Source organism: Lissotriton vulgaris, chromosome 3_1 (assembly GCF_964263255.1).
Source record: "Lissotriton vulgaris chromosome 3_1, aLisVul1.2, whole genome shotgun sequence".
Lineage (NCBI taxonomy): Eukaryota > Metazoa > Chordata > Amphibia > Caudata > Salamandridae > Lissotriton > Lissotriton vulgaris.
Genome location: NC_141689.1, coordinates 132,465,854 through 132,480,016, shown reverse-complemented (window position 1 = coordinate 132,480,016; position 14,163 = coordinate 132,465,854). Strand labels below are relative to the sequence as shown.

Genomic DNA, 14,163 nt, shown 5'->3' with positions numbered 1-14,163 from the left:
CTCCTTCCTCGACCCTCATCAGGCTGGCTTTCGCCCACTACATTCCACAGAGACGGTGATTGCGGCAGTAATGGACACTCTCAGAACAGGTGCCGACAATAACATCCCCCAGGCTCTTGTCTTGTTAGATCTGTCAGCGGCTTTTGACACGGTCGATCACACCATCTTGATCGACCGTGTCAGCAACGCCGGGATTCGTGGGGTCGCCCTTGATTGGGTTCGATCCTTCTTGCAAAGCCGCTCTCAGGCTGTCCACCTCTCCACTTTCTCCGCCCCTTTCACCCCCCTCACCTGTGGTGCTCCCCAAATCTCAGCCCTTTCCCCGCTTCTCTTCAACTTATATATGCAACCACTTCTAGCATCCCTTCGTCACTCCCCAGCCACCATATATAACTACGCAGATGATCTGCAACTGATTTTTCCCCTGGACACTTCCCCCACCTCCCGTCTTAACATCCAAACCACAATGCTACTTATCTCTTACTGGATGGCTCATAGCCAACTCAAGTTGAATCCGTCCAAAACGGAACTCGTCCTGGTGGGCGGCCCCACCAACCCTTGGGATGACAACTTTTGGCCCCCTTCCCTCGGCGCCCCCCCTCGCCCGGTCAGTACCGTTAAAAGCCTAGGAGTGATCATCTCGGAGGATCTATCTATGAAACTTCAGATCTCTGCAGTTACATCATCCTGCTTTTTCCAGCTGCGCAGGATTCGCAAGATCTGTAGATTCTTAACCAGAGAGGCACTCATTCTAACCATCTTGGCCTTGGTCATCTCCAGGGTTGACTTCTCTAACATCCTGTATGCGGGGATTCCCGCATACCAGCTTCAAAAACTTCAGTTAATTCAGAACCAGGCTGCTCGCCTAGTGTTTCGTCAACCCAAACACCAGCATGTTTCCCCCCTTCTGAAGAGCCTTCATTGGCTCCCTGTGGCCAAACGGTGCTCCTTTAAACTCGGTTGCACCTTATTCAAATCCCTTCACAACCACGCCCCTGAGTTCATTTCTTCCAAACTCAAGCGATACCTCCCATCCCGCAACCTTCGATCATCTGCCGATAATCTTCTCTGCATTCCACTGATCCGCCGAAAAAAACACGGCGGCCTCCGGTTTTCTTTTCTAGGGCCCAATTTTTGGAATTCCCTCCCTTCTTCCTTTCGCCATTGCCCCACCTACGAATTGTTCCGAAAAACCCTGAAAACTTACCTTTTTAAGTTAGCCTTCGAGTAATGCTCCCTGCCTTAGTTTGTTATGTCTGTTATGAGCGCCAAGAAACCGTCTCGGTGTACGTGCGCGGTATAATTTTTTTTTAACATAACATAACATAACATTCTGTGATGTTTGACCCACATACATTTGCATACATGGACATTGAACCATATATATCACATTACAGGTGTTACAATTTGACAGTGAAGTACTAGTAAAGGTGATGTTATTAAATACTCTTGTTTTCCCTTCAATAGCCATGTCACACACACTGCAATTACCACATTTTACATGTCCTACAGCAGGGGACAGACCCCATAAGTTTTCAAGTGTGGAGGGTTGATCGGGGCTTGGCAATGCTGCTCGGACTAGATGGTCCTTCAAGTTTTTGCTTTTTTTAAAAGCAAACAACGGGCGCTCAATTTCTAGTACGCCTGCGTTAATGACAGACCAATGGCGGAGTATCACCTTTCTCATTTTGTTTGACACAGGGGAAAAAGTGGTTACACAAGCTATTCTCTCCTGTGGGGTCTTTGGAGTGGGTGTCAGTAAGGTTTCCCTAGGTCTGTACCATGCTCTTTTAAGTGCATTTTTGACAATACGTCTCGGATAGCCCCTGTTCTTAAGTTTTTCTGCTAGAATGGCACTTTCTTTAAAGTAGTCTTGCCTGCATGAACAATTTCTCCTGATTCGCAGGAACTGAGAGAATGGGAGCGAATCCCGTAGTGCTCTGGGGTGGTTGCTGGAATAGTCTAATAGTGTATTCCGTTCTGTGGTTTTCCTGAACAGACGTGTCAGAAGAACACCCTCCTGGTGGAAGATGGAAAGGTCCAGGAAATCAATAGAGATTTTATTTGAAGTTAGGGTAAAGTGGAGACCACAGCAGTTGTTGTCATCCAATGTTGAAAATGGCGTAGATCATTGACTTCACCTCTCCAAATCATGAAGATGTCGTCAATGTATCTACGCCATAATCCAATTCCTAGGAAAAAGGGGTTCGATGGACAAAGTATCGCCTCCTTTTCAATCTCATTCATGAAAAGTATAGCCAAGTTTGGGGCAAAAATAGCCCCCATGCTGGTGCCCTTGATCTGTTGGTAAAAGAGGCCATTAAATGTAAAGAAGTTTCTTGTTAAGCAGATTTCAAGTAGCTGTAAAATAAAAGATGTAGGAATTGCATGTGGGCGAGGTCTTGTGTCCAGAGTTTTTTGAATCCCCTTCAGGGCCGCTATCTGAGGAATATTTGTATAAAGGGACTCCACGTCCATGGTGCAAAGAGTGTCGGTTACTGGGTCAAAGGGTACATTTTCAACCAGTGAGATCATGGACATGGAGTCTCTAACATAACAAGGGGTGGAGGGGACAAACTCCTTTATGAAGAAGTCAATAAAGGCTCCCAATGGCTCTAGAATAGATCCACAGGCTGACACAATAGGCCGTCCCGGTGGTGCAGTGAGGTTCTTATGGATTTTTGGAAGAGTGTATATCACTGGTGTTCTTGGGCTTTTGATATTTAGGTAGTTAAACTCTTTCTTAGATAAGTATCCTTCTCTCATTGCGTCCGTGGTGATTTTCTTTATCAATTCTTGAATTTCCCTTGTCGGGTTGGATGCTAGCCTTTGGTAATGTTCTCTGTTGTCTAATCTAACTGTCTTTGAATTTCAAAAGTATAGGACTCAAGATCTTGGAGAACGATTCCACCACCCTTATCTGCACTCTTGATGATCAAAGAGTTATTCATTTTTAGAGTACAGATTGCCTGTTTTTCTTTTAGCGTAATATTGTATGGGATGAAACTACGAGTATTTTGTAATGTGGAGAAATCTTTTAAAACCAACTTCTCAAAGGTGATTATCTCTGGTGGGATCATCCCAGAAGTAGGGGAAAAAGTTGAGGGTGGCCGGAAAGGTGTTAGGGCATTACTCTCCTGACTGGGATGTAGTTGAAAGAATGCCTTTAGGCGAACCCGTCTAAAGAACCATATTAGTTCGGTTTGTAATTCCAAAAAATTGGGGGGGGGGTTGTAGGCACAAAGGTAAGACCTTTTTTAAAAAGGGAAATTTCATCCTCCCCTAGAGAGTAGTTGGAAATATTAAAGATTGGAATTGTTTCTGTGTTAGCGGTAAAGGAATCTACCACTGGTAGAAATTGTTCCTCGTCCGTCGTTCCCCCGGTGGGTTGACCCATCTCTGGGTTTTCTTGACTTTTCCTCTTTGAGGTGTGCCTTGTTGGCCTCTCTGTAAAAAAGGATTTGTACCACCTGTCTGATGTGACCCACCCCGTTGGGATGTGCTACTGCCTTCACCTGCGTCCGAATTATCGGAAGATTCAGCCGAGGTTTCTGAGAAGCCCACCAAGTTTCTCCGTCTATTATATCTGCCCCAGGGCCTGTATTGTTGGGGGTTGGAATACGCCCTATTTGTATAGAAGTCCTTTTGTAGGTAAGGGTATGTCACTTCTATATTATACGATTTTATATCCTTTTTGATTTTATTTGATTTTTTATTCTGTTCTATTCTTTGATATTCTGCAATGGTTTTATCAACCTGTTATAGGAGTTTTTTGCTATCTTCAGTAGAACCTGAGTCTTGGATCTGTTTTAAAATATCCGAGATTTCGGTCTCGAGTGATTTCAATGTCTCAACGGCAGTGTCAATCCCTAGTGCAAGCCAATGACGTGAACACGTAGTTCCTATATAGCTAAAGCTAGTTGTGTATTTCGGATTATCTGTAAAAATCCCTGGTACGTTGCGGACTTGTAATCCTACAGGAATTACCTCTGCTTTTAGATAGTCCGTTAACATCAATATCATCAGTTGTAATCGGACTTGTTTTTTACGAAGTTTCTCTAATTGTTCCGGGATTGTGGTATTCTCCTGAGTGGGGGTGTCTGAGTTGTCTGACAGAAGAGATGGGCCAGAGCAAAGTTGTTTTAGGTATTCATCTGTATAGAGGGGTGCATGACCTGACATAGTGCAAATAAAAAGAAAGGAATGGAAAATTGGGGACTTACAGAGTGGAATATAGTAAAGTGAAATGAGGATGGGGTACTAGGGGACCCAAAACCACTAGGGGTTTGGACAATAAGGAGCCCTTGCAAACCAGCGTTTGCGCTCACGTATATTTTCAAAAAACAAGGGGAACCCAATTAGTACCTAGGGACCTTGGGCAGTCAATTATTATGAAAAACAATGGTCCATAGGATTAAGTTTTCACAAAAACAAATACAAATATAGACTCAAATTAGTACTATATTGACAAGTTTTTCAGTACCCAGCCGGGCCTGAAATTTTATTTCAAATATAAGCAAACTTTAAAAGACCATCAAGGAGGTCTGATGTGACAACTGATAGGGTACAAGCCTGTACCTATCCAAAAGAACACTCAAAAGAATTCAAGGGTAGGAAGAGAGCAAAAAAAAGGGTAAAGAATATCAGGCAAAAAGAACAACGGAGCCAATTGTCCCTTGCATCAATGGCATATTAGCAAGGCAAGTTCAGACAACCAATTCATGTAACAGTATACACACAATGGGAAAGTTACAGAATCGAAGTAAGTGTCGACGGCGTTTCGATCCCCGGCTCCTAGTGAACTGGGATCATCATCAGGACTTAAACAGTGTATTGCCTGTATGTACTTTTTCAGAAAACCTGTTTAAAATTTTACATTTTACAGAAATGGGAGAAAAAGGGAAAAAGGAGAAAATTCTGTTTAAATGCAGCACTAATTACAGGTAAAATGCACGTAGTATACATTTGTTTCATGCCATTGTGAACATGTAGGTGTCATTCATATCTCTTCCAGTTTTCCAATTACATGCTTTATAAAAGTTTGAAAACGTTTAAACTAAAGCCGACTCGGAAATTGGCCGTGAGCCTGAGAACACTAACGTGGTTGTGGCTACTTGTGTCGTTTACTAGAGTGGCGCAGTGATGAAGCATTAACTTGCATTCAATCAAAGTCAGGCATACAGCCCGGTGAGCTTAGACACGATTTTGGGCAAGTGATGTCGTTGCTATGGTGGCGATGTGGCGCTTTCCAAGAGTGGCGGCAAGGTTGTGGCTAAGGTCGCGATGTGGTGCCAACATGCTTGAAGTTAGGCATGCAATGTACCCACGCTAAGAATTATGCCAAAATGGTATATTATGAGCACACCTTCAAGAGCGATCTACAGCAGCCTCCAAGATGTTTAGAGGAAATAGTCGGGTGGAGGGCTGATACCTAAAGTGAAAACAGTCAATTAGCAAGTGAGGATATCGGGCGCTAATAACCAGAGTGTGGGGGAGCAAGACGTTACCTCGGTGTCTTATTCCGGATACTATTTAGTTGCCATAAATTCCATCTCGTGTTGAAATCGAGAAGATTGGATGTAAAGTGTATATACAACCCTCGTAGGCATATACACTTAGAATATCTGCAGATGAACAGGAAAACAATTTTTAGAGTGAGGCTGGCAAATACTAAAAACCCGTGGTAACGAGGGAGGCCGAGAGTCCTTACCTTAGCTGGGAGTAAATACTCCTTAACTCGCGATCCGAGTAAGCTTCCAGGCGGTGTGCGCAATGGCCGTGCAGCCCTTCACGATGATGCGGAAGTGAGCCCAAGCGTGGTCGCGCATAAATTAATAGAAAGTGATGAGGGGGTGAGCGCGGAAGGACGCGGGAGTGGTGGCCCAGTGGCGGCCATCTTAGCGTGGTGTCGGTTAAAGAGAACTCGGTGTGTGCCCATTTCCCATGCATTGTGCTCTTTTTATCATGCAAGGTGTCACTGATGCCAAATACAAAATAATTCACATGATGGAGAATTTTGACATGTAGAATTTTGACATGTAGCATTTAACAACCTATATAGGGCATTTTAAACGGCTAGCCTCAGACTCTGTCCACATGAATTTGGAGTCAGAAGGAAGACAACGGCAAGCATTGAAATTGAACACCTCATACATCAGAATAGTAACCAAAGTGATGTTCAAATTGGCGATTGCGACAGTCTCTCAAGTCATTTTCTGGCAATTCACAGCAATCCTGCCCAGTCCTCAGTGCGGTTGAGACCATTCCGAATTGTGTCCAGAAGTAGTATACATTTCAGTCCCTCCTTATTGAGAAGTTGAGCCATACATCCACCTCTAGGTGGTAATTTTAGCGCCTTTAGCACAGTCCACTTCAAGTCATTTTCTGTGTGCTTGGCACTTGGCACAAGGAGTTTTAAGCCATCTGGCTGGTTACTAGTTTCAGGAAGCCCCTTAAGTTAGATGTGTGTTGTTACAAACCAGCTCAATTATTAATTTATTAGTGTCTCATTTACTGATAGCTGCTTTTCCTCTGATACATTAAGCACTTGGGCCCACTTATTGGGTAACTGTTATGCTATATACATTTTAAACTGTTACCTTACATCTACAGTTATGTATATTTGACTATAAGATAGGGACCCTAAAAGAATTATATTTATTTTCCAACAAAAACTCATAAGTTATACCTTAACTGCTGGATCTTCGATTCTATTGCCAATCAACCATGCTTGTTTTGACTCACAGTATCTTTGACTTGCAGATAGCTTCATCTTTTTCTGAGAGAAATATAAACATATTCCAGCTAATAATGTCCACCCTTTTTCACAGCATTCTGAAAGGAAATGGCAAAGAATGTTTTTCCAAATTTCACATTTCAGCAAGTACATTGAATCTATCAGCTATAGGAATTGTCTGTACATAATAACACCTGCATCACAATGCCTAAGCCTAAAATACCATAAATACCAGTACCAGATATAAATACCAGCATTTGTAAAGTGAACAGCTACCTCCATAAAGGTGTCCCAGCGCTTGGGGCCGTCGGGAAGATAAACTCAAAGCTTTTTGCGATCGCAAACGGTGCCATTCGCAAAAATCGTCCGTTTGCGTTTGCAAAATTAGCTTTTGCGATACAAGAAACAACTTGCCCCTCACAATTTAAGAAATCGCTATTTTTTGCAATTTCTTAAATTGAGATAAAATTTAAGGAATCGCAATTCGCGATTTCATAAATGCAATGCAATAAAGTAAAAAGAATTGCAATTTCACTAATTGGGGGAGCAAATTAACATGAAGTTGAATAAGAAATGGCCATTCCTTATTTGCCACTTGCAGTTTGCAAGTCGCAAATAAGGAATATGTAGGAATCGCTATTTTTATAGCAATTTCTACATGCATAGGCTTTTGGGAGTCCTTAATTACAATTCCTTAATTATCGCAATTAAGGACTCGCAAAATCTTACCTTGATGCATGTGCCTGTAAGCAAGCTATTGCCCAATGTCACATGGTGCTAATCTAACCTGCCACCGGGGATCAAACAATGAACCCCATGGTCTGGTGTCAGGCAACCTAGCTGCTGCGCCACACCTCTTCCACCATGTAAACAACATTGATATAACTTCATCGCAAAAAAATTCACAATGTCAAGGCCGTTAATAAAAAGACAAAGCAAGGAGATTCCTATAACAGACCTGGCTAGAGTGGAATAAGAACCTGTAAGACAGAGAACAACACAGCTTAAACTGAAACTCAAAATGTTGATGCAAACAATTGGGACAGATTTTTTATATAAAGGAATGGCTGGGCCAAAATGTCACCAATACTACACCATTAATCCTTTGGGTTCCAGAGTATCGTACTATTTGTCAAAAAGTGCTTCAAGGCCTTGTCACTGGTAATAAATGCTTTATAAATACAATTACAAGTGCATTTACAACAGGAAAGCATGCCTCACTCAATTAAGTAACATGTTCTGGGTACAAATGATCAGTTTGTATAAAAAGAGCATGACAAATATTTAGTTTTCCTAAGGGAATTTATATTTGTATTCATTTGAAGTTGGAGAGATCTGTCCACCATGTATGACATTTGGAAAACATGTGTTACCATCAAATCGTTTAACTTCAGTGGATCATATTCTTTTATATTATCAAAGGAAGAAAAGGAAAGAGACCATCACCTGTATGCATGAAAAAAAGACCATCACCAGTGAACACAATTACAATAACCTTCCTATCGTTATAATCAGTAATCACTTTGAAAATATATTGACCCTTTTTCAACTAGTAGTCTATTTTTTTTGTTAGTGGGAACCGATATGTGTGAAATACAGATTTTAAAATAGTGTGACCTTGGTTGGCCTTCGAAGTGTGTGGGCCTTGAAATAATACTTCTTGTGCTCCTGTGTGCCCGAAAGGGGTGTTGATATATTTCAACATCTGTACGAATGGGATCTCCTTCAGGACCGGGAATCAGAGTTCTTAAATCTGCAGACAGATACTTGGGTGTAGAGTGGTGTGCTTTACTGGTCTTTTATTAGTTACATTGTCAATCCTACTGGATCAATGCTATTGATACTAAGGGCTAGATGTAGGTAACTGTAATTTACCAATTCATAAATACCGAATTTTACCGATTCTGTATTTATGAATCAGTAAATTAGAAGGAGGGAGATGTAGGTAAATTAAAAATCTGATTTACCGAATCTGTAACATTCGGTATTTACCGATTCGGTAAATACCGAATCGGTATTGCCCATTGATTCCTATGGGCCTTGAAGCCCCTAGGAATCAATGGGCAATACCGATTCGGTATTTACCGAATCGGTAAATACCGAATGTTGCAAGGGTGCAGGGGGTGTCACTTTGACACCCTCTAGCACCCAAATTCCAGCCTTGTGTGCCACGTGGCACACATACATGCCCTAAGGGCATGTCTGTGTGTCACATTGCACAGGTGTGCATGCACAGATGTGCATGCACACCTGAATTCGGTATTTTACCACCCAATAGGATTGGGTGGTAAAATACCGACTCTTAAGGGCCTGTGGCACTCCTAGGAGTGCCACCTACATATGGATTTACCGAATCAGTAAATATACCGATTCGGTATTTTAGCGATTCTGTAAATTTACCGATTCGGTAAAATATAGGCCCCCTACATATGAAAACTCTAATACTGGTCGGTAACGGCCGAATTCGGCCGTTACGACCGGTATTAGGGCTCCTACATCTGGCCCTATGTCTGTTAGATCAGGAAAAGGATGGTGAAGAACTTTAAAAGGTATTACGTTATTGAAATACCATGAAATATCAGCATTTGTAAAGCATACAGCAACCTCCGGAGAGGTGTCCCAGCGCTGGGGACCCTCTGGAAGATTAGGCAAGCTGTTGCCCAGAGTCACATGGTGCTGGGATAACCTGCAGCTAGCGAGCGAACCGTGAAACTCGTGGTCTCTAGTCAGGCACCCTGGTTGCGTGCCACACCTCATTCACACTTGCCATTTGAATATTTGATAAGGCTAAGATAGGGAATAATCTGAATGTGTGCATGTGTCTGTTTAGAGTACAATTACAAGCTGCTTTTGTGGGTGGGACAACCAGTGCTGCAAGCCCACCAGCAGCATTTGATTTACAAGCCCTGTTCACACATGGTGCACTGTACTAGGGTCTGTCAAATATCCCAATTATGGAGTCACTAATCAGTACATCAATTTAACATAGGGTGCACTTGCACTGTGACACTGAATAACAGTGACACAGTGACCAAAGCATATAACCTGCAAAACATATCAAAAACAGAGGAGGCAATCAGTAAAAATGGAAGGGAGAATATTGCCAATGATGCCAAGTATAACAGTCTCAGTAGCCCTTCTTTTTAAAATATTGGTGTAGCTTGTATTCAACCATCTTACATCCTACCTGTCTTTAAGTAACCTCATTTTCCCTTGTCATGGAGACAACCATCACTCAGGAGTAGTTGTTCTACTACCTCACACTACCAGATGTAACTGACATATTCACTACTCTCTACTGTATTAATGAACCTACTCTTCTCCTCTTTCAACTTATAGTTCGGTAAAGGCCTAGCAAATACATGGCTTACTCCCAGTCACAATGACCATGCTTTTTTGGTCTCTTGCTTTTCCAAGTCATCTTTTATTTTTCTTCACTCCCAATAGCCATTGCTCAGGGATCTGCCCTTGGCTTTCTCCACTTCCTTACTTTGTGACATACTTTCCTGATTTGACTTCTCTCACCACGTCATGTTCTCATTCCCTAATTTTTCACTCATCTGACCATATGCAACTTTCTCATGGTCATGTGTTACCAGATAGGGTTATGGTCCCTCATAATAAAATCCCCTTAATCTGAAATCCTGTACTTTCCTTTCCATCTGTGTATCTCTCTTTATATGACCCAGTCCACATCCCCCATCCTTCACTAGAGCTCGTGCACCTCCTTTCTTCCCACTATTGAGCATGGGATTCTTGTTCCTTACAATAACCACAGCAGCTCATGGCAAATATTATTCATATGTAAGATAATTCATCACAGCCCATTCATTACAGCTAAAAACTCATAAACTAATTAGTATTTTGCAGACTAGACTACTGGCACAGTCTTTTAGAGGGCTTCCACAATAACCCCAGCACTGTTCTGGGAGGTTCTAAACTTGACCACTAGAACCATTGAACATCTACCAAGGCACACTTCCAAATCATCATCCCAGCACCATGCTGACTGCCTCTTGCAGGTATTATTTTATTTGTGTGCTTATATAGCGCAGGAATCACTCCCGAAGGGGTACCTCCGCGCTTCGACCGCTGCGAAACCCTTCCTGGCTTCCCTGAGAGATGGTCCCTTAATGGGTATCTCCAGGGTGAGACCAGGCATCCCCGGCGGTCTGGTGGGGCCGTTAGTGAAGATGAGGCAAGCTAGTGCCCAGAGTTGCCGAGTGTGATCGCTGATCAGAGTGGGCACCGAGGCGAGAGAATTATCGAGTCCGCTGACCCTGGTCCAGAAACCTGCCGCGTCGGGAATCGAACCCTGGTCCCGGGCCGTCCTCTGCTCTCGGGTCTGCCGCCTCTAACCAGTGAGCCACACTACTTCACAGTTGGTATTGTCCCATGCTACCTCTCTGTATGTATGTATGTATAGGCATTTATATAGCGCACTACTTACCCGGAGGGCCCCAAGGCGCTTCGACCGCTGCGAAACCCTTCCTGGCTTCCCTGAGAGATGGTCCCTTAATGGGTATCTCCAGGGTGAGACCAGGCATCCCCGGCGGTCTGGTGGGGCCGTTAGTGAAGATGAGGCAAGCTAATGCCCAGAGTTGCCGAGTGTGATCGCTGATCAGAGTGGGCACCGAGGCGAGAGAATTATCAAGTCCGCTGACCCTGGTTCAGAAACCTGCCGCGCCGGGAATCGAACCCTGGTCCCGGGCCGTCCTCTGCTCTCGGGTCTGCCGCCTCTAACCAGTGAGCCACACTACTTCACTAATGCCATCCCAAAGCATTTCACCCCAAAGGATGTGCTAACAACACACTTTATGTTTAACTAAATCATTAGTAAGCCACTTACAGGTACCATACTGTTCTTTTACCTGGAATAATATTTATATTGGATTTATTTATACTGGATTACCTACTAAACAATGTTTTTGATGTAGGCATTCAACTTTAACCGAAACGGTATCTTTTGTAACTAGGAGGCCACATATGACTACTGTCCTACTCACCAGTCACCACTGTAAGTAAGTAAACTCTGAACCTGTTTTGCTGTAAATATATATATATTTTTCACCTTTATGATTCACAAGTCAAAGCTGTATTCCTCAATGTGCTTATGTCTTTGACATCCACACTGAATAATCACCCACACCACACCTGATCACTTTGGTTGAACATCTACCATTGTATCTATCACTGTGCTATGTGCCATGTTTCTTTAGTGGAAGGTTTCTGTTCAAGATGCTATGGCTGTGAAATAAAAAGAAAATGAATACTTAAATGTTCAATAAAATGTTGATAATGTACACATGTATCAAGAGTCATAAGATTAGGTAGTCATTTTGAATGTTGAATACAATGAGTACTCTTAAAAGCAGAATGTCCCTGTCTTCACCATAATTAACCATAATATTATGAAGCAAAATGGAGAAATAAGTACCTGTATCCTCATAGTCATCTAGAAGTTGTCTTGCTTTATTTAGTGGGCTTTCCACTTCTTCCAGTCGTGTTTCCATTTTGTTCAGCTTAGTTTCCATTTGTATACCTTTTTCTGTAGCATTTTGCAATTCTCGTTTTGATTGTTCCTGTTTTTCCCAAATGATATGCAACAAGCTGGTGCAGTTGATTATCATCTGTGTAGCTGATAGGTTACTTGCTAGGTGAGCCTCCTGACAACTTTGCTGCTCATTTTGCATTGTCGAATTCATCATCTCTATAATTTTTATAAGGTTGCTGATTTGTCTCTGGTTGTTCTTGTACATCTGAAAGACTGGGCATTGAAAGTTTGCTGTTATGTTTCTCTGATTTGTGTTTCTCATCATAAAATAATATTCACAACATCATTCAATATTACAAAATCTAACTTTCACAATACCCAGTACACCAGAACCTTTAAAAAATAACACATATGTAAAGGACAACTCATCTGCTGCACTTTTTAACTATACACAGGCACACACAATATATCTTTATGCATCAAACCCATTCCAGATATGTAGATGCTGCATTTTTTCGGCATGCAACGCTAGCAACTGGTAAGTAAGTATATTAAAAATACAGAAACCATGAAAGAAAATCCCTCTTTTTGCATAATCACCCCAAAACCTTTGGACTGATGGTGCTGTTTTTTTTACCCTGAAAGTGCAGTGAGCCCTGTTAATGAACCCTCAGTGACAGAGGTTGGACCCTTAAAAGGGTGTATATCTAATTGGTTTACAGACAGTTAACATATGTTAACTTACTTGTACTGACTTTTTACGTCCTAGTATATTATATCAGGGGTTCTTAGGGCCTGTAAGGTGAGTGTCTCTCATGAACTGCAGCACTTTTAGTGCCCCAAGAGTGTGACAAAACAAAGCTTGCCTCCCAGTCTGCCATTGAAAAGTAGAAAAGCAGTTTTAAAGTGCTTACTCGTATTTGCCTTTTAAACCAATGATATGGCTGAAACATTCCTTTTTAATATTTCGAAGTCACCAACAAGGCAACGCTACTGAACCCTAAATGCAGGGTGCATTATATAGAACATGTTCTTCAACTTTCATGTTTAATGTCATGACTGTAAAAATCCGGCATTCTAATTTTTAATGTAGTATGGCTAGAAGCCTCATTGCGAACTCAGCAGCAGTAACTTACAAAAGAGACCACTAAGTACAGCACTTTAAGGTATCAAAAGAATCATTGCATTCAACCCGATTCAAGTAGATTTTTGTTGTTGAGCTGCCTATTTAAACCTAAAAATACATTCTATTTGTATAATTAAGTGGTAAATTTGTATTGTGTTGCATTTTTTCGTATTCACTGTTTTGGTACTTAAGGGGCACATGCATCAACCTATTTAGGAAGTGCAAACAGTGCGAATCTGTAAATTTGGCCGTTTGCACTTCCTAAATACGTTTTTGGGATGCATCAAACTCTTTTTCAAAATTCGTATTTTTTTGCATTTCTTAAAAATGCAAATGCATTTAAGGAATCGCATTTGTGCGATTCCTTAAATGCAATGCATCAATGTAAAAAAAAATGCGAATTTTGAAATTGGAAGTGCAAATTACCACGAGGTTGACCCTCGTGGTAATTTGCGAAAATCTGTCAAAAAGCAAAAAAAATCATTTTTTAAACTGTCATGTTACAGACACACATGTCCTTAGGACATGTGTGTGTGAAACATGCACTTTCAAATGCATTTCAGGGGTGCAGGGGGGGTCCTTTGGACCCCCCCCTGCACCCTTGGAATGCATCAACAAATTGCGAATTTGTAAAAGCCTTCCCATTGACTCCTATGGGCCTTTTGGCCCATAGGAATCAATGGGAATTGCGAAAATGCACTTAAGAATTCAGTATTTATTTGGGATTCGGTAAAAATTGCGATTTTTACCGAATAACAAATAAATACCGAAAATAATGATGCATAGCATTTTGCAATTCTTAATTTG

At 41.8% G+C, this 14,163-nt stretch overlaps 1 protein-coding gene across 1 annotated transcript in view; it reads right to left on the bottom strand.

The window, feature by feature from the left end:
* Positions 1-14,163, bottom strand: part of LOC147726081 (B-cell differentiation antigen CD72-like) — a 171,858-nt gene that overhangs the window by 78,244 nt on the left and 79,451 nt on the right. The window contains exons 4-5 of the mRNA XM_086962876.1: positions 12,174-12,503; positions 6,689-6,834 (exon numbers count right to left, since the gene is read on the bottom strand). Coding sequence (XP_086819002.1) covers positions 6,689-6,834; positions 12,174-12,503 — 476 coding nt within the window. The remainder of the gene's footprint in view (positions 1-6,688; positions 6,835-12,173; positions 12,504-14,163) is intronic.